Source organism: Ambystoma mexicanum, chromosome 11 (genome assembly GCF_040938575.1).
Source record: "Ambystoma mexicanum isolate Mex_15411 chromosome 11, UKY_AmexF1_1, whole genome shotgun sequence".
Lineage (NCBI taxonomy): Eukaryota > Metazoa > Chordata > Amphibia > Caudata > Ambystomatidae > Ambystoma > Ambystoma mexicanum.
In genome coordinates, this window is record NC_090934.1 from 1,261,007,595 (window position 1) to 1,261,029,126 (window position 21,532).

Sequence of the window (21,532 nt, forward strand, 5' to 3'; positions counted from 1 at the left end):
CACATGTGAAACCTGTTCTTACTCCAGGAGGAGTTGGAACAATTAATTTCTTTTCTTTTTTTAAACCAAAGGTTGTGATAATTATCCTGACAAATACAATTGTGGTTGCTTACTTGGAGAAGACAAAATCGGCGAACAGTTCTTATTCCAGGAGGAGTGGAAGAGATACTTTATTGAAGCAACAGAACTTTGTGAGTTCAAGTACAAGACTTTAAGATCTGTATTGGAACTTGGTGTTCAACCGGATTTCCTGGTTTCCTTTGATCCGGGGAGAAACCCCTGATTCAGTTCTGGGGAAGGGAAACTCACCCAGGTTATAGTAAGAGACTTTAATCCTATTGTGAATCAAATTATATGTTATATTGTTGGATTGATTTGCCATACATTTTCTTTTTGCTTTGTTTGGTGTATAAATGGGAGGGTTAGATATCCTTTTGGTAGAGCTTCTCCTTTAGTTTATTTTAGGGCAGGGAAATCCTTGTCGGGGTAGGGATAATGAGGCATTTATCTAACCTGTTCATTCAATAAAATGGCAAAAGTTGAATTCTTTACAAAGTTGTCCACCTCACATTTTTGACCCCTCATAATATCCAATATGTCTCTGGCTTGAATATCCCAGAGAGGCTTGAGGGGTCTTCCAGGCTGCAAATAAAACCCATGGGCTCATCACATCCCAGTGTTTTTTTTTCCATGAACCTCTAATAATTTATGTAACATCCTTTTTAGAATCTGCTTGAAACACTCAACTAAACCATCGGTTTGTGGGTGACACACTGAGTTTCTTAGTGTTTTATTGTTAAGCATCTTTTTCAACTCGTGCATTAAGAGAAACAAAAGATGGCACCCTGATCCTTGAGGATCTCTTTTGGAAATCCTACTCTCGAGAGGAAAGGTAGTAAATGCTTTGATATTTGTTGTGCTGTGTTAGTCTGCAATAACGGGTGGCGTAGTCCACTATTACTAAAATGAAACTATTTCCCAGTTTGGCTGTTTCTAGTGGTTCCACTAGATTCAGCGCTATCCTTGAATACCGGACCTCAATGATGGGTGGGAGTTCTAGGGGAGTGGTGGGAACCAGTTAGGTGGCTATTTTCTGACAGATCTCACATGTCCATATGAAGTTCTCCACATCTGCAAATCCCCTTGGCCAGTAAAATGTTGGTGTTATCTGGCTTGGAGTCTTTCCGACTCCTTGATGGGCTTCAGTCAAATGGTAGTGGGCTAGTTCTAATACAATCTTTCTATGGCTTCGTGAGACCACTAGTTTGGCAGGTTGTACTGCTTATAGGGTTGTGACGCCCCAAAATGAAGTAGGGACCACCATGGTTTCATCCTCCTTCCGTCACAACTTTTGTGAAGGTTTCTGTAAGGATCAGGTCATTCCTTTGGATGAATGGCAGATCGGGAAGGAGGTCGACCTCTTCTAGCTCTTGGGAAGGTTGCTCCTTCCAGGGAAGATCTGCAAGCCCCTGGGAGCCTCTGTCTGTTTCATCTTGGGTGTTTAGCTCCCAGGGAATTGGGAACAAGGCTTTGCTCAATATCCCTTGAGCTATCTTTTCCCCTTCTTTCACTGTATAGGGATTATTCCTGTGATTGTGAAGGAGGACTTTTCACCCCTATAATCCAGATCAATGATCCCTGCCATCACATTTAACCCACGTCTCCAAGGTAACCCGGACTTTGAGGCTAGTCTTATGTATGTCCATTTTGGAGGGGCTAGGGTTTAGACCAGTGCAGATCGTTTGCCTGGAGGTATCAGGATCTCTGTAGTACTTTGTAGGTCGAACCAGATGGATTCTGGGGTAGCTACCATGGGGGCTTTGGTCTTGGGACTTAAAAGGTGGGGACCCGTACAATATACTAAGTTATCAGTTGGTAGTGATCACACTGCTAACACCATATGTGGCGGTTCAGAAGGAGGACTACGATAAACCATTTCACTGTTTTTGTTAAATAAAAGAAATATGCCTACCTCTTCCTATGCTATAAGGATTCCCTACCTAACAAAACTATCTAAGGTGCTCGTCAGTGAACGTCTTAACAGAATCTGCACACCGTCCAAAAATGATCTTTACTGACCCTACCACTACGATAAAGATAGGAGAAGGACTCCCTTCGACTGGACTTTCACCAACTTCAATTCAATAGCCGATCCCTCATATAGTCTCTGCTAGCTGTTTTGATCACCTCACATAATTTGTTCAGTACTTTATTGGGCTTTGTTTCTTTCCTCTTAGGATAGTGTTCTTTGCTACTGTGTTATTCTCCTCTTGGTTCTCACTATTGAGGGTTATTCTCTCTTCCCATGGTAAAGTTATCCAACATTTAGAACTCTTTTTGGTATTCTCCTCCTTTTCAAACAGTTCCCAATATTTGATCCCTTTTCGATATCGGTCTTTGGACATATGTTCTGATCTAGCCTTATGGTCATGCTTTTCACTTCACGCTTTACTCTCTTCTTGGATTATACTTTCTTGCTATTGACGGATGCGAGTATGAGCACTCCAATGATAATCCTCATTCGCTTTGAGGTTTCCATATTACAATCCCTTTACTTTGACTGGGACAAGTAGGATTAGTCCTGCCGTCCTTAGGAATCACAGATATCAGGGCCCGACAAAAGGACGCAGAAGCCATCCCAGTCACTAAAATATGATTGAATAACGTAACTTACTACAAGGAGAGACAACCTGCAAAAGACTTCTAAAACCAGGTGTAAATACGTCATCATCGGGCGCCTTCCCAGTCTGCATCCTCCGAATGGCGAGGAGAACTTCCTTGGGACTAAACGGAGTCTCCATTGCGGATATCTCATCCCCGCTTAACCTAGGAAGAGCGATGTCCAGCAAATATGCATCTATCCGTACCCTATCCGACTCCACATCCAAACCATACAGCCACTCGTAAAACTTAGCAAAGCGCTCTGCGATCCCCTCCCACGATGTATCCACTTGGCCATCCGCCCTTCTGATCCCAGCAACCCACCACTCCGCTCTCTGCCCCCGTAGACCCGCTGCCAAGAGCCAATCCACCTTATCCCCATTTTCATAGTACCGCTGCTTCTAAAACTGCAATTGTCGCTCGACCTTGCCTAAGGGTTTAAAGTCTCCCTCTTCCTCCCTGCCTCCTGTATTAAGCCAGCCCTGTCTACCATCCACGCTGGCCTATATACTCTGTTACAAAGAATCAATACCACCACCCCCTTACCGCGGAGCTTCATCTCGAGAACAGTCCTTTCCTTTTACCATCCCGAATCAACACTCCACGCCAAGTGACCTTTGCCACTTCCCAAACATGCAATAGTCCACTTCCCTGTATCAATGATATCAAAATATTCACCAATGCCCCCCCCCCTTTAATTCCTCACAAAACTCCCTGTCTTTCCAAAGTGAATCATTACATTTCCACAAAGAATCCTGGCAATGCATACCCAGAAGGGAAAACATATAGCCCATGTCATGGTTGGACCAGCAAATGGGCACAACATTACAGACTAACTCTACCTCTCATATCCCTCCCACAAATGTAGTCTCTTCATGTGCAAGTACCCTGCAGGGGTTTGGGTGAAGAGGAGAAGAAAAATGTAAATCCTAAGTCCAGAGGAGGGCGATGTGTCCATACATCCTGAAATTGATACGTATCGAAACATTCCCAGAGACCCCCTCTTCCTGCCCAGTCAATGGGACCTCCGACACCCCAATGGTCCTCCTATCCAGCGTATGGTCACCCACATATTAAAATCTGGCCCCACCCCATAGTATCACAAGACCCTTCGCTTCCTTCGGCAATTGACCCAAAGTTTCTTTGAGAAATGCTTTCTACCCCCGATGGAGGCAATATATTGTAGCCAAGGACAACCAGACCCCGCCTCTAGTTCCTGATATCAGTAACGCTCTGCCACTGCCCTCCCCCCACACTCTTTCATTATCCAACTTCAACCGCTTATGCAAGAACAACCCAACCCTGCCCCTCTTTACTTCACCAGAAGCCCAATATGTCTCCCCAATAAATCCAGAAGGGATGAGCCTCCTTGTCTCCTGCAGCATCATCACACCCAATCCGTATTTCTTAAATTCCTTTGCGACTAATGAATGCTTTGTCAGGGGGAAGTCCCCAAAAACAGACAATCAACCCATTTACCCCCCCTACTTCTGCCCATCGCTGCCATCTCATCACCCACCACAGTGTAGTCAGGCCGTAGCATACATTCTCACAAAAACCCATGTCACAAACTTGCTGCCCATGACGCCCACCCCCCAATCGACCCAATACCAAAAACACCCCAAACCCCTTACACATTCTCATCCCATGGCCAAGGTGAAGCTCAAGGGATCCTGAAAATGTTATCTAATCTCCTTGATTGCACAGGCGTTCGTTCTTTCCAGGACTGCGGCCTTATCATTGAACCTCAAAAACTTTACCACCATTGACCTGGGGCCTCTTCCCCCGGCCATCCCTCTGCGATGATCCTGTTCAATTGACCTCCAAACCACCCTCCTCAGAAAAAAGGACATTCACCAACGCTTTGATCTTCTGCACCACATCACATGATGACACCCTCATCCGTTCCTGGAGACCAAAAATCCAAAAGGTTATTCCTGTGTTTCCTAGTTTCAAGGTCATCCACCTTCAGCTGGTAGACCTCATCTCTTGACTCCAGTCTGATAACTTTTCCTCGAGCTTCATTTCAACGATATCCGCACTGAGGTGATGATTCTCCAATCCTTCAAACTTATTCATTCTCAAGTACCTCTTAACCGGCCCCGGAGATCAGAGACCGAGCCCTGTAGTTCACCCTGCAGCGTGCATAGTTCCTGCAAAATGTCCTGACTGTCCTTCGTACAAGGGGTCTGGGTACCACCACAGACCTCTAACTGTGGCGCCCGTCTATGGCCTCAGCTCTCCAAAACTGTTGCAGTGCCCCTATACCGTCTCTGACATTGGCCGCCAGTGTTACAATTTACCAATTCTCACCGCTGGTCGGGGGTCCCCCCCCTCCAAACACGCCCCCGAAGCCTCACATACTGCCCCTGCCCTGCTCCACAGGAATCAAGCAGAAAGAGGCACAGGAGCCATCAGGGAGCCTCGACTCTCAGTTCCTATGGCTCTCCAAACCGCAAAGGGGGTGCCCCAGGGAAGGCACCCTGACAGCACGCCAGCCAAAACGCCAGCAATGTCCATGGGCCAATCCAAGCTGGGCCACCCTCCAGTTGCCACCAAGGTCCCACCAGAAGTGTGCAAAACACTGCAGGGGCAGACAGACGCCCATTTTCTGGGTGCCTCCCCTCACTCCCAGGCCTTCCAACGGCCAAACTGCAATATCCTGGGGCTCTCGGCAACCCCCTGCACACCCTAGAGAATTATTACAATGCAATCCGAGATGCAGGCCCCCTTCAAAACGGGCTCACCAATGCTGGGTTCCCCGGCCCAATGCCAGTCCAGTGGGGCACCTCCCTCCAAGGTCCCATACTGCTCTCCATGCGGGTAACCTAGGCCTCAACTAGCCCGACCTCCGTCCGCTTTCCAGCACCGTCAGGGCCAGGCTGTCGCCGGCAAGGGTGAGCCGCCGCTGCTCATGCACCGCCTCCAGGGGAAGCTCTGGCACCGACCTCTCCAGGCTAGCGCCCCCCCCGCAGTGCAGCACCTTTTCTGCCTCCCCAGCCACCAATGCCCACGGTGCACACCCCCAATGTGCCGGCAGCCCCCCCCCACACCCTCTCCAAGGGACAGTGGCTGCTGCACACACCACGATGGCAGGGGCGGCCGGGATGTCTCAACACCAGGGATATTAAGAGGCAGCCCCTCGCCGCAATCAGGGTTAGAAACAGCCAGAGAATCTTCAGACATTCAGATTTTCTAAACTGTGTTCCACGATCCTGCAACGGGAACAATCACAATTTCCCCTGAGTACAATCATCGGTAGGCCTTCATGGGGATAAAGGGGAGACAGAGCTGGTTTAAAACGCTACCAAGCTGGTCCGCGCCGCCTGGTGGTCTCCTTAGCAAACCTTTTCAAACACCATTTTGAAGTGCCTTCAAGGTAGTTATTTTCGATATGTAGGAAACAGTTACACAGAGTCACCTTCCAATAGTCTGCTAGCAAACCTAACACCAGCAAACATTTCAGAGAGTGAGGCAATGTACAATGTCCCCAATTTGAAACTCTGCAGCCACACCCACCAGCAAGCAAGGGCCAATCGGAGAGTTGTGCTGCTGGGCAGTTCTGCATTTAACCAAGTGACAGACACTAGGTTCTACATGATGTAATGATTAGGTCTTTGTACAATAAACCAAATGAAGGTCTCACAACGCAGTTAAAATACGTACCCCATCTAGTCCTTATGAACCTCTGCAACACAACCATGGAACAAATATAGGTTGATATCCAAGGAGGATCAAGCAGATATTACATACAAAACATTTGTCCATTTTATTTAATCATACTTCAAAACATCCAAAGATGCAGGTATTGCCACCTGCTATTACACCTACAAATTATTAGTTAAAAGCTTATACACACATCAATATACAACATCTCGTGATTGGTACTTGTTAGTCCAATTTGTGCAAAGAATGATACACTGTGTACGTGGTTAACACATAGAAAATAAAGTCTCTATGACTTGTTTGTACACAGTGTTCGTTTTTTACATCCCGTTCACACACTGATATCTTAGCCCTTAGGTCTTTCACAGGCAGATACAAGATCTATTCTACAAAGTACCCTCCAGCCAAAGGGAGCTCCTAAAACGTGCATATATCCCTTTTCGTCCTATTCATCTATGCATCTGGCTCTTCACTGTATATGCTGGCAGTGCACAGCTCAAATGAACAGATTCACTACGTGAATCCGGACAAGAGTGCCTTTGTTCTCCTAAATGTGCCAGAATGACAAACTTTCACGACACCTTGCACATCAGCTAAGCAAGGAGGAGCCTTCCCAGTGTGCACTGCGCCACAGAGCAACCTAGCTTGTAACTAGAAAAACAGTTCAGGGTGGAAAGGCGGGGAGACAACAACAAAAAAAAAAGCCACTTGAATTCAAAGGAGGCGATCATGGAGTGGAAAAACAAACTATGCCCGCTTCATGATTCGTACATTTGTAGAAAACAGAAAAGCAGAAAGCTTGCAGCAAAACGTACTTTTCAGCGACTCCATCAAGCAGCACAGCCATTTGGTGAACAGTACGAACTCAACCATCTAATTCCCACAAGAGCACAGAGGAGCATGAACGACAAAACGGCCGCGTCTGCAGAACAGGCCCCAAGGACGGATTCAGTCACCAGCTTGTAGTACACAAGTGTCTATTTATTTTGGTTTGAATATTTTTAGTCTTGCCGCTGTAATGCACGTCAGGGCGGAACGCGCAGATCGAGTGTCCGAGGAAGTGCTGCTAATCTAGCAGAGGGATCAGGTTGATTTGCCATCACATCACGCACATGCTTCTTACACACGCGGCACATTGTCAGTCAGTCTGAAAGGGCACCCGCTTGCTGGGAGTGCATGAGTGGATACTTTAAGGGGTCCGGCCGTCCGACTCCTGGGTGATCAAAGAGCGACGATTTAAAAAAGAACGTTTACAGTGAACCTCAAATAAAAGAGGAACAAGTCCTTCCCTCTTGGCACATACATGACCTCCTCAAGGTCAGACACATACATGCACACCAAGAATGCTCCACTTCAGGGTTCTGCAAACCTTTGGATCGCCAGGTGTTTTGGACTACACCGCTTATCAGCCTTCTCAAGCAGTCAATAGTTAGGGTTCATGGGAGTTGAAGTCGAAAACATCTGGAGAGTCACAGGTTGCAGATCTACTTAGACATTTGTTGAAGTACACAAGCACATCAGTTATGGCTGGCACTTAACCTGCGATGGCCTAGTACTGTGTTGAACACTTTAAATGCTATACCTTCAACAAAGTTCTGGCAAAGCCGACAGTTTGGTCTTGTGTAGACGTTGGATAGTCATTTTCCAGGCAATGCCACAGTGATGGCAACAGCTGGCAAATGACACGAGTACCTGGGCACATTATGGCTGTTCTCTGGCAAATGCCTAGATAATTGCTATGCAAGGGACAAACCAGTTGAATTTGCCAGTACTTGTTTTTAACAGGAATTCTGTGCAAGGAACACACATACTACTTAGAAATCAAGTGGCTGAAGGCACACTTGGTTAGGATTTTGATTACACCGGGAGCGGAGTGACAGCTGCAAATATGACATTCGTCACCATCCTGCACTTGGCCAACTCTAGCTAACCTCACACATCGCATGGGGTGTGTCGACCGCGTTTCCTGTACCACCCACAGAAGTCCGCCAAAACGCAATGCAGGATCCACCAAGATGGAAGGTCGAAGTCGGAAGGGGTGAGCCATTAAGCTGTTTGCGAAGGAGGGAGGCAGGAAGGGGGTGACTGTTTGGGCCCTAGGAAGCAAGTTAACCAAGAATGGAGGGTTCAGGGAAACCAGTGGAGAAGATGAAGGCGCAGTGCAGGGGGTACTGAGTGATTGCATGGGGGCTGAGGGGTGAAACATCCATACCCCCCCCCCTGGATGACAAGGGTTCTATGCCTATTTGTCGCCGGTTTGAGGTTGCTTCAAGGCAGCAAAAAAAGGCAACATTTTTTAGGAGCGAGGTAACAAAATCGACACAGTACCCTCCACACCCCACTTGGAGGGGAAAGGCAACCCAGCGGAGACAATGGCCACCCCTACTTACTCTAGGATTCATTATAATGCCTTCTCTGACCAGAAGAGATTAAATGGATGGCTGTCAAAATAGACATGGTTTTAGGCAAATGGCTTCATGTGAACTCCGCAGTAAGGGAGACGAATTTAAAATGAGGTCTCTTCAGCATTGAAAATAAAAACAGGAGGCCAGAATAGGGTTTTGGAAAAGTAATTTAAGATTGTGCATTTACATTGACACATCTGCGTTTTGCATGTACTAAACTGAGCTTACCTTGTATATCACAGCTGGGAGAGCAGGATCCCTGCTGTCCCCTCGCCCACCAGGGATCTTCAACAGTGGGTGAGGGGCATCAGGAGCACCACAGAGGCCCTGGAACAATGTGCCTGCAGCACTGGAGTTGTGGACATTTACTCAAAGGTAATATACTACTGCAAGAAACAAAAACAGAAAGGAAAGTTAGGGCACTTTAGCATGTCGTTTTCTCAGCAACACAATCTTCAGTATATTTTTGGATGACAGCGCAGAGCAAGCGAGGGTCTCAAGTGCCCCGGGCAGAACGTCTGGCAGCACAGGATCATAACACGGCATGTTGTCAAATAACCATCTAGAAATAGACATCTTCCGGGCTTCATGCTAACCAGCGGGAAACAGGACTTGGATTCTAATTTCAGGAGAGCAAGAAGGCAAGAGAACAGACATGCTTACTGGAAACACAGAGGGGGAAGAGATGAGAGAAATGGGAAGAGAGGGGAAAGGGACGAGCGAGACGGTGGGAGGCAAGGGGGTTAAGTGGGATGGAAATGGGAAGAGAAGCAGGGGAGAGAGAGGGTGCAAGACAAGGGAGAGGGTGCGGAAGAGAAGAGGGGGAGAGGATTGCAAGAGAAGGGAAAGCGGGCGAAAGAGATGGGGTAAAAAAGGAAGGAGTACAGAGAGAAAAAAAAAGAAAACGAAGGGAGCGAGGGGAGAGACCAGAGAGAGAGAACGAACAGAGAGCTCTGCCACCTTACTGTGGTTTTAATATTTTTTTTTACATAAGTAGGTTGATTGGCAATGGACACTTGAAACTGTTTCTGCGATACAGTGTGGTAATCATCAAGGTAGGCGAGGGGTTTGCCAGGTCTGTGCCAAGCACGTACAAACGTTTTGGAAGAGCATATAAACAGAGACGGGATAATCTGTACGTTTCGGCTGAATTGGCAAGGATCCTTTTCGCACTGATATTATGAGTTTCATAATTGGGTTCAATTGTGCCAGATGGACGTTGGTTCGCATTTCTTAAAATGTATATGTGCATAGAGACTGGGTGGGCCAAGTACATGAGGCCAGGTGATGGACGGGCCACTGGGGAGGATTGGGGGGGAGGGAAGGAGGGGTGGAAGAGTATGGGGTAAAAGTGACGATTTTTATTTTATCATTGAATCTTGCAGTTCCCTTGCACAGTGGCCAGGAATCCCATGCAGGATAACAGCAACCACCCCTTATCCCCCAAGAATGTTTGCTTTTAGAAGAGTTCCCAAAAATGTATGATGATAACAGTTAAGATAGTCAGTGGGTTAAGCGCTCACTGCTGCGATGTATGTGTGATCTGCAAGTCGCAGGTTCGAACCCCAGCATGGTTGGCTCAGCCTATTATACTTACGAAGTCGATCAAAATGAGTACCAATTTCTACTGGGCAATAATACTGGTCTATAAAAAGGTTTTATATAAAGCACTTTGGATAAAAGCGATACATAAAGAACAGGTTATTATTATAATGATTCTAGGCCTCCTATGTCTCTGGAGAAAAAAAAAAAACAGGACGTTCCTGCAAGTGTTTCCTCCCCCAGTCTCGGCATATCTCGACCGTTTGTTGGGGGATTTGATCTATCTTGGCATGGTAAAATGGGACTTAGTTGAAATTTGATGTACTGATGGTTTTAAAAGTACTTCTGTAATCGAATACATACTTTTCCATAAACTGACATAGAAAAGCATGGCATGACGCATGCTCATCGCAAGCACAGTCTGAACTTGCAACATGGCCTACTTTCCAGAAAGATTTCTTTTTAAAAGTGCTCCAATTTATTTCGTACTTTACGGTACCAAGTCAAGCATGGGCATAAAGTAATGAAAGTGTAACAGGACTCGTGCTTTTGGCAGGCAAATTATGCAAATACAGCGTTCCTGTAGCCATTGGTCAGCAGAATGTCCATACGGACGTTTCCGTATAAATGTTTTTAAAAGGCAGGATAAAACTACAGGTGCAATCCTTTTATGGGTTTTATTTTTAAAATCCACACTCCATCTAACAATGTCACTTTACTTGTAATGATTTATGCACAAGAAAAAAAATGTGCATTCAAGGGACTGTTTTCGGAATTTTATTCGGGAATTGAAATGTATGGTGCCAAGTTTAGATGTTTCTCCAGCTATTTAAGAAACTTTGTGCATTTGGTTATAAAACCAACCCCAAGTACATTTACAAAGTTACATTCAATTATAACAATTTCCTGTAAAACATTCTCATCACATTATAATCAGCAAGAAGATAAACATTTATTTATTTATAACAAGATACGTGATCAGACCGCGGCCAATTTTCCCGCAGCCGGAAAGTTTGCATGAGAAATGTGCGAACCACCAAAGGCTCGCACATTTCGCATGCAAACACATGTACACAACCCCTACATACCCATACCCCCACACACAACACACCCATACTCTCAACACATCCCCAACATAAACATACCCTACTTACCTTTTTCTTCACGCCGAGTCCCTGAGGCACCAGTTCCCTTTCACTTCCGTGATCGGAAGCAGCGCGGCAGGGACCTTTCAATTTTTTAATTTTTTTTTTTTTAACGGAAGGCTGCAGGGGTTTCTCCCCGCTACCCTCACTCACTATACTGTAAAGTAAAGCCCCCTGTTTTTTTTTTCTTTTATGTGGTGTGCTGTGAGGGTGTACCCCGCAACACCCCGCTCACTGTACCACACAGTATAGTGAGCGGGGTGTTGCGGGGGACACCCCCACTGTCTTTTTATTTTATACTTACCTACAATGCTACCACCAAAGGTGTGAACTTTTGGTGTTCGAACCTTTGGTGGTAGCATTTGTAGGGCTTTTTGTAAATGCAAACATTTAGGTATGATAAAAACGTACAATACCGATTTGTATCATTCAAAATATCTTATAAAAGATAAGAGACCAGAGAAAAGAAAAATATCACAAGAAGAGTAAAAATATCAAGAATAAAAAATATCAATACTATCATAAAAATACATATTCCATGTCATCTCATATTTAAAAACAGATAATTTTCAATATTTTCTATATGATCTACAAAGTTCTTATATCCCTTACAATAATGAGATTTTAACATAGGACATGAGGTCAGAACATGACGACTTGTCTCAATCGCCATCCTGCACAGACGACAAAGGGCCTCATTACACGGAAGGCGGTGAACCATGGCGCTATTAGCGCCATGGTTCATGCCGGTAAAATACCGGCACCGCCTTGGTGGAAAGAGGAATTACCGCCCCATTCCAAGGTTGGCGGGGCGGTAATTCCCCCTTCCACCATTGCCCTTCCCCATTCCCATTTTTGCCCCATAGGGCTCTATGGGAATGGGGAAGGCGCTAATTACGGTACCGCAAATTGCGGTACCGTAATTAGCCCCACTGATCCCTTTGCGGGTTGGTTTTTAATACCTGAAAAAAGCAGGCATTAAATTCCCCAACCGGCAAAGGGACCTTGTAGTAAGGCGGTAAGGATTTACCGGTACCGGTAAAATACCGGTAACTGTAAACCCTTACCACCTACAGTGTAATGAGGCCCAAAGTCTTTTTTCAGAGGGTATCTTCCCAAGCGCCCACATAGTCTAAAGTAGGGAATAGATTGAGACGTAAATGGAGGCTAGATCTTCTTGAAGCCGGAGAACAAAGATTAGATAGTTAAGTACCAGGAGCATTTACTAAGAAGCTTTGCAACGAAAAGGCTTTATATCGCTTTTTATCTGCTAGTTTTACCAGGTTACCGTAGTGACCACCTTACTCCTAGCCCATAGTCCCCTTTCCTCCATACTTATGGGACATCTCTCCGTCCTGTGGGACGGGACCGGAGCACTTTGTAAAAAGCATCCACATTTTTTTCAAAAATGTGTCCCTCCTCTCTTTCCTGTACAGGTCCTGGGACGAGGCCGTAACCCCGCCCACCTTGGCTCCGCCCCACGCATCGCCCATCAGTCCTTTTCTATCGCAGGGTCAAAGACCCTTTAGCAATAACAGAGGAACCTTATTAGAGGGGACGGCGGGCGGGCGAATGGAGGAAAGGGGACTATGGACTAGGAGTAAGGTGGTCACTACGGTGAGTAACCTGGTAATACTCCTACGTCCCGTCCCCTTTCCTCCATACTTATGGGAGATTCCCAAGCACTCCTTACAGGAACTATGGGTGGATGGAAATACCACTTACTGAAACAGGTTCTTCAGCACAGCCTGGCCGAACTGAGCGTCAGCTCTATAGCTCATATCGAGGCACTAATGCTTACAGAAAGCAGATGGGGAGGCCCAAGTAGCCGCTTTAGCGATGGAGTCCCAGGGAACATACTTCTGAAAAGCAACCGCGGCTGCCTTGCCTCGCACCTGGTGTGCATGGATACCTTTAGGAGGTTTCAGCTTTTGGACGGTGAAAGATTTCGTGATACAGGAGGTAATCCATCTGGAAATAGATGCCTTAGACGCCGGCCTGCCCTGAGGCTTACCGAAGGTCACAAAAAGTTGGGAAGAGCTCCGAAGCTCGGAAGGTCTGTCCAGGTAGAACCTAAGAGCTCTTCGGACATCCAGGCAGTGTAGAACCCTTTCCGCCTCTGAGGCAGGGTTCGGAAAAAAGACCGGAAGGGAAATCAAATGATTCAGATGGAATTCGGTCACTACCTTTGGTAGGAAAGCTGGGTTCGTCAGAAGGACTACCTTGTCCTTGTGAAAGACCAAGAAAGGGTGCTCCATCGACAATGCCTGGAGCTCACTCCCTCTCCTCGCTGACGTAACGGCTACCAGAAAGGACACTTACCAGGACATGTACTGGAGGTCAACCGTAGCCATTGGCTCAAAGGGTTTATGGCACAGCGCCGTCAGGACTACATTTAGGTCCCAAGGCGGGTGTGGACTACGAACCAGAGGGTAGAGGCGTGTCAAGCCTGCAAAATGCCTCTTAACCACTGGGTTACTCAGAGAATAAGAGCATTGGTCTATAGCAAGATAAGCAGAAACTGCTGAAAGGTAAATTCTGCATGACAGAACGTAAACACCCGACTCTGCTAGGGAGGACACGAAAGACAGCACCTTGTCAATCGTAGCCACCTTTGGATCCAACTGCTTTTCCAAACACCAACGATAGAACCTGAGCCATTTACTCCTGTATTGGGATCTGGTCGAGGGTTCCCTGGCTGCCTGGATAATACGCATGTTGTCCGTAGACAAGTTAAAATGCTCTAAGACTTGAACTCAGGCACCATGCCGCCAAGCTGAGCGATTGTGGGGAGGGGTGCCACATCTGCTGTTCCCCTTGATGAAGAAGATCTGGGGTTACTGATAACCTGATCAGCGGAAACACCGACAGGTGTTGAAGTTCTGAGAACCAAAACTGTCCGGCCACCACAGGGCCATGAGCAGAAGGGAACAGTTCACAGAGTTCTTCAGCTTCCCAATTGCTCGATGAACTAGAGGCATAGGAGGGAAGGCGTAAGCTCTCATGTTGTGCCATGGAATCTCGAGAGCATCCCCCAGAGAGGAGGCTCTCAGCCCCCCTCTGGAGGCATACCGAGGAAGCTTCTTGTTTACCACTGTAGGGAAGAGGTCCACCTCCGGTGTGCCCCAACGCAAGAAAATCCATGAGGACCTCTGCCTTCAACTCCCACTCGTAGCTGACCACTGTCCGCCGGCTAAGGGCATCCGCTGCGACATTCAGCTGGCCTGGGATGTGCACCACAAGCAGCCAGACGCCATGAAGCATGGCCCACTCCTATATCTGGATGGACAGATCAACCAAAGGTGCCCACCCCGCAGGCAACAAATTGTGCGGAAGGGGTATCCGAGCATTCCGGTCATAAACTGACCGATAAGGATGCGCACAATGCCGAGAAACCAGCCCTACACCTGAGGCCGATGGCGCAGCTGTAGGGGTAGCATTCAAAATGGCTGCCGCGGTCGTGGCGGGAACGGGCGCCATTTTGTTAGCACCTGAGGGGAACTGCGGCACGTAAGGAAGTGAGGCAGGGGTCCCAGTCGATGGATCAGGGGTCTTAACTTTAGCCTTAACATAAGGAACCTTGGCAGAGCCGGTACTATGAGGCCTGGAATGTTTCTGCGACATACCAACCGCCAAATTAGCCTTCTCAGGAAGGACCTCGGCGCTGCCGGTAAAAGAAGAATTTCCCTTCTTTGCCCCCCTCAACAGATCTGGTGTCGCCGCAAGAGCAGGAACAGTGAGAAACAACCTTCACCGATAAGGCCTTGCCAGACCCTCAGAAATGTTGGTAGCTTTAGCCTCTGTACGAGGGACCTCGGACCCAGGTCCGGTAACAGCCTTACTCGCGCGGGCCTCCGTTCGGTAGCACCAAGCCCCACCAAGGCCTCAGGGCGCACCCCGGCATAAGAGCCAGTCATCCAAATACGGATACTCATGGATACCCTGGAGACGAAGTTAGGCCGCAATCACCGACATCACTTTCTTGAAGACACGCAGCGCCGAGCTGAGGCCAAAAGGTAGCACTCGAAACTGGAAGTGCTCCTCTCCCAAAGAGAAGCAGAGATCTCCTTTGTGGGTTCCAAATCAGGATATGCATGTACGCGTCCTGAAGATCCCCCAACGCTGAGCCAATCGCCTATCTGCAAGGAGGAGCGTATCTGGCTGGGCGTGATCATCTTGAATTTCTCTTGGGGTAGGAAAAGATTGAACTGGGAAAGGTCTAGGATGGTGCGCAGGCCAGCCTGGTTGGGTTTGGGCACCGTAAACAGCCGGGAATAGAAGCCCTCCCCTCGCTCCCCAAGGGGAATGGGTTCCACAGCTATAAGGTGCAGAAGTTTCTGAACCTCGGCCTTGAGGGAGGGTGAGCCCGACAGCTGAAAAGGAGGGTTGAGGGGTGGGGTAGGGGGGTAAAGGTAAGCGGAAGCCCGCTCAAGCGACTGACAAGACCCATCTGTCTTCTGCGATGGCCTGCCACGCCTCCCAATGAGATGCAATGCGTGCTCCCACCGGGGTCTCGTGCGAGCGCGGAAAACCCTCATTTGGCAGGCTTATCGGTGGCGGTGCTACCTGAACCCGATGAGGAGGCTGAGGAGCGGGAGAAAAACCGCGTACGCTGTTGTCTACGGCGGTTATTCCCCGCAGGAGTATCCACTCTGCGAGATTTGCGGTCGAGGAAGCCCCTAAAACCAGAGGAAGGTCGACCTTGCGACAACGGCCTTTGAGACTTGAAGGGTGCTTCAACCAGAACAGACAATGATTTAGCCGTCTGAGTGCTATCTTTGGTTTTGGTGAGCTCTACATCGGTAGAAGAGTGAAAAAGCTCCTTACCATCAAATGGAAGGTCCAGAACCTTGTCTTGCACCTCCTTCGAGAACTTAGTGGCATGCAGCCACACTTGCTGCGAGGTATCAACCCCAAGCATCAGACCCCGAGCCGAGGTGTCTACGTGATGAGCCGCAGCCTCCAAGAGATCCTGGGCCAAGACCCTTGCATCGGAAAGGCCTCCTGTGAAATCCTCCAACTTCTCGACCGGAATGTGCTCCTCAAACTCAGACAGACCTCTCCAGATCCGCATGTTAGCTCCCGCCAAAATCAATTCTGCATTGGCCTGCCTGAGCTGTAAGGCCGAATTGGCAAAGATTTTCCTTCCTAGGGAGTCCAGGAGTTTGTCCTCCTTTCCCAAGACCTAAGTAACCGTCGCGGAGGAGGATGCTGCAGGCCTGGATTGCAATGTAGCCGCAGCCACCTCTGTGGAGGAGGGAGGCGGACAAGACGACAAGGCCACTTCTTCCGAAGAATGCAGCCTGTACCTTGTGTCAATCTTTTTATTGACAAAAAGTCCCGAGTGTGGCTTTTCCCAAACTCTTCGGACCTCGGCCAGAACGTCCTTCTGCAAGAACAGGCTGGTACGCTCCAAAGGAGACAAGGCGAATGCCCCAGAAAGCACGCCCTCCTGCGGAGCAGGTGCCTCGGGCACCGGAACATCTAAGAAACTCATCATGTCCAGCACCCGTTCATGGAAAGCTCTGATAGAGCGGGGAAGGTCCTCGTTGTCCTGATCGCCTTGAGGGTCATCTGACAGGTCAGGCTCCTGCTGAACCGTGTCAGGCTCTGCCTTGTCCACTGGGGACAATGCTGGCACAGGCGGAAGCGCAGGGGGAGGCACCACGGGCAAGGGAGGCGCTGGCAGGACCACTGGCGGAACGGGTGGAGCCGGAGGCACGGGTGGACATATCTCCTTGAAAAGCCCTTTGAAATATTCCCTCATGGGGTCGGTGCGCATAAGCGCTTGAAATTTACCGAAAAAAGCGTCCTCAGGAGATTGTTTCGGAACCTGAGGAGGCCTCTCATGAGGTGGACAAATCCAGGGACGTAACGGAGAAGGGTGCCACACCGGCCCCTCCAACGACAAATCCACATAAATCAAGGGAGCCGCTCCCGCGGGCAACGAAACATTGTGCGGAAGAGGCTTCTGGGCGTTCCAATCATAAACCGGCCGGTAAGGATGCGCACAAGGGACCTTAGGTTCACCCGAAGGACCAAACCCTACACCAGGGGCCGATGGCGTAGTTGTAGGTGCAGTACTTAAAATGGCCGCCGTGGTCGTGGCGGGAATGGCCGCCATTTTGTCCTCATCTGAGGGGAACTGCGGGATGTGAGGAAGTGAGGCAGGGGTCCCCGTCGATGGGTCAGGGGTCTTAATTTTAGCCTTAACGTAAGGAACCTCGGCAGAGCCGGTACTATGAGGCCTGGAATGTTTCTGCGACATACCAACCGCCAACTGAGCCTTCGAAGGAAGGGCCTCGGCACTGCCGGTGAAAGAAGAAACTTTCTTCTTTGCCCCGTCAACAGATCTGGTGTCACCACAAGAGCGGAAACGGTGCGCTTTCACCGACAGGGCCTTGCCCGGCCCCTCAGAACTGTTGGTATCCTTAGCCTCTGTATGAGGGACCTCAGACCTAGGCCCGGTAGAAGCCTTATCGGCACGGTCTCGAACAACCGTTCGGTAACCTCAAGCCCAGCCAAGACCTCGGGGCGCACCCCGGTTTTGTCTTTGAGGGAAGCCAAAAGAGCGGCCTCAGAGCAAGCATCCGATAACCACGACTCAGTAGAACTGGGTTCTACAAACAGCCCCCACAGGAGGGGCCTCGGAGCGTACTCCGGTGGACACAGGCCCCTTACGGAGACCCTCGGAGAAAACTCTGGTAGAATTATTAGGCCCGACAGGCACCTCAGGGCGAACCCCGGTAACAGAGCGATCAACGCCCCTCCCGGCTCGAGAGGAACCCGGGAAAGGTATCCCCCAGCTGGGTTGCTATGAAAAGTAAAGAACTTATCGGGCATATTTTCTTCTCGTCTATGAACGCCTGAAAATGCGAAGGAGGAGTCCGTCCGAACACCTCCTCCCACCACTCCAACCGACGTTGAAGTGCCCGGACCGAAAGGGACTTACAGTAAAAACAGGAGTCCCAACGGTGTTCCGGACCCAAACACTCTAAACAAAGAGGATGGGGATCCGCCCTCGCGAAGCGACAGTGACACGATGAACAGTCTGGAAAATCTGGTTTAAAAGACAGACAGACTAGTAAACGAACGCTAGCGAGAGCCAGAGAGGGAAAAAGGGAAGAAAGTCTTCCGAGGATGCAAGTGCGTCCGGCCCCGATCGTGCGGAGAAAAGGACTGATGGGCGTTGCGCGGGGCAGAGCCAAGGTGGGCGGGGTTACAGCCACGTGCCAAGCCCCGCGCAGGAAAGAGAGGAAGGACACATTTTTGAAAAAAATGTGGATGCTTTTTACAAAGTGCTCCGGTCCTGTCCCACAGGACGGAGAGATGTCCCATAAGTATGGAGGAAAGGGGACGGGACATAGGAGTATTGCCAAGTTATTTACTCTATCCAAATCTCTACATTTTTTTCCTTCAGAATAAAATCAATATTAGGCAGTTCAAGAACAGACGGCAAAGATAATCCCAATGACGACAAAAGAAATAAAGTCAACTGTTGCAGTTCAAACAAAAAAGGGTTTAGTCTCAAAAAGGGATATTTTTTACCCATAAGTCTCAAAAGCTTGTTGGAATTAGTCTGGGATGAAATCAATTTAAGAAATATGCTAGTTTGTTGAGTTAGTCATATAGAGGTTAACAAGAAAATACCAAATTCCATCCTCGAAGCCTCAACCGGAACAGTGGTAGCCAGATTCACTAAAGAACGGAGTACTTCGCCTTCAAACTTGTCAAGCCATTTTACTTGCCTGTGAGGAAGCACATGTAAACCATAAACTACGGCTGGAGTACAATATATTATTAGCAATGCTTCCTAATTATTTCCTCCTCTACTGGCTGTATAATTTTTTATTACTAACCTTTTCTTCCAGATCTTGGTTGCAATAATATCCTGGTATAAGTGGATATTGGGTTTAAGCCTTATAGGAAACCCTAAATAGGTATAAAGATCCACCACTTCAAGTTTAACTTTATTTAATTTCCAAGTAAATATTTGCGTAGACACCATTTTTTTCTTAAAAGTATTAATGACCATAAAAATCTTTTGTGCAAAATTGGCGAGGGTGTCTAAGTCCTATAGGAGTCATATCGAAGAGAACTGTGTCATCCGCATAACCAAGCCACGACAGAGCCTCTCGTTCATCTTGGGAGGGATATTTGTTTACAGTGTCAAAAGTAGCAGCCATATCTGAAATGTACAGAATAAATAATAAGGGTGCAAGAGCACACCCCCGTTTAAGGCCTTGATTTGTTTTAATAAAACCAGTTACTTCCCCCTCCTGATTAGAACAAACTGCAGCAGTAGTGGGCATATGTAATGTTCTTGGGAAAAATAACAAATGAGGACTGATCCCCCCATTGTTCAAGTTTATTCCAGAAACGAGGACGAGATACTAAATCACATGCCTTAATCTATAAAACAATAAAGATTAGAATTCGGATGACGCCAAGCCTCTGCCATAAGATATTGTGTAGTGCAAATATTGTCCAAAGTGCAATGCGCCCTTCTAAAGCCAGTGTGAAAACATTTCAACAGATCCCTTCCTGTACCCATTTTTTGGGTTTAATACTATAGTCAAAACAAACAAAATAAAATACATTGGCTCACGTCAAGCATAGCTAATAATCGATAATTAGAGGGGTGATGTCTATCGCCTTTTTTATGCACAGGCATCCTCCAACTACCAGGGATTTTCCCACTTATCTCAAGATGTACGAACAATTGCAATAGAATTTTAGCCCAAACTTCAGGATTTGCTTTCATGGTAACATTTGCTGTGCCATCAGGCCCTGGGGCTCAAGAGGAATTGAGTTTATTAGTGATAGAAACAATATCATCCACCTCAAATTCCTCACCAAAAAACGTCATCTGGGAGAAATAATGTTAATCGCCAAGCTCTTCACTTTTGGGGACAAAGAATAATTTGGTCATGCACATTTCCCAGTGGAGTTCTGAAACTGCAATAAGATCAAGGGAAGCAGATCTTGCCAAAAACTCCCTACATCGTGACCAGAATTTCCAGTTGTCATTATTTTTCAAGATCCCAAATAATACCTTCCAATTTTAACTATTTATGAAATATCGGAGTAAACAATTGTTATATCCAGTGGCTAAAATAGTTAACTGTTCTTTTTCCCTTTAGGGGATGGCAAAGGATGTCTTCTAATAATTGCCTTGGTCTTACTGTATACCACTTTTCTTTGTTGCATCAAAGGGTCAAATGATGCAAAATGTTCTTTACCAAGATTACTAGCAAAAGTAGATTTCTTAATATATTGGTGGTCGGCTAGATCGCGAACATACACTCAATATCTCAATTAGGAGATGCCAACCATGAATCAAGTAATGTTTGAATTGCTAGTATATTATTTATTTTGCTCATCATTTTCCCAGTCCATATGATAGGATTTCTTTGTTGGTTTACTTTAACTACAGCAAAAAGTTAAGACCTAGGATGGGATTGCCTTGAACTTGATGTCCAAGTAAGGACAGTATGATCACTTAAGTTGTTATTAAAAATATGAACCAAATCACAACATCTAATCATTTTAGTGCCTGTAAAGACCTAATCGATGTAAGATTTAGACCGCCTATTGGTCCAGCTATAGTTGAGATCAGGGTTATCAAAGTTATTGCTATTTAAGCACTCCAAAGTAGAATGTGCAAGAAACCTTTTCCAGCCTTGATCATTAATAAAAGTAAAATACACTAAATGATTTATGAAGGGAGATTAATGTGCCCCTGCCTATTTTAGGAATGCCTGGAATAGCACCACAAGAGGGCAAGACCTCATACCCCAGTGGTGATTTGTGCCTGACAGTCACCATTTTGTCAGTGCGAACCAAAGCCTTGCTTCTGCTTAGATTGAGAGAATGCGCCAACGCCTTCAGACCATATGGTCAGCTCCTTCCAGTTGCAGCCCAGGTTAGTTCCATCTGCTCTGCTGGTTTTCTCAAACTGAAACAGATGAAAAAGATGCTTCCTTTTATTCCACGCAGTTTTCACGCTTTGGTCGTCGCTGCTTTCATCAATAGCACTCTGGACTATTGCAATGTGGTTCTGATGGCCCAACCAGCTTATTTGTTAGATCGTTTGCAAGGGTTTCACAACAC

The 21,532-nt window shown here is 47.3% G+C and overlaps 1 protein-coding gene across 1 annotated transcript in view; it reads right to left on the reverse strand.

The window, feature by feature from the left end:
- OAZ2 (ornithine decarboxylase antizyme 2) overlaps positions 1 to 21,532 on the reverse strand; it is a 198,156-nt gene that overhangs the window by 151,329 nt on the left and 25,295 nt on the right. Inside the window, 2 exon segments of the mRNA XM_069625424.1 lie at positions 8,961 to 9,041; positions 9,043 to 9,118. Coding sequence (XP_069481525.1) covers positions 8,961 to 9,041; positions 9,043 to 9,118 — 157 coding nt within the window.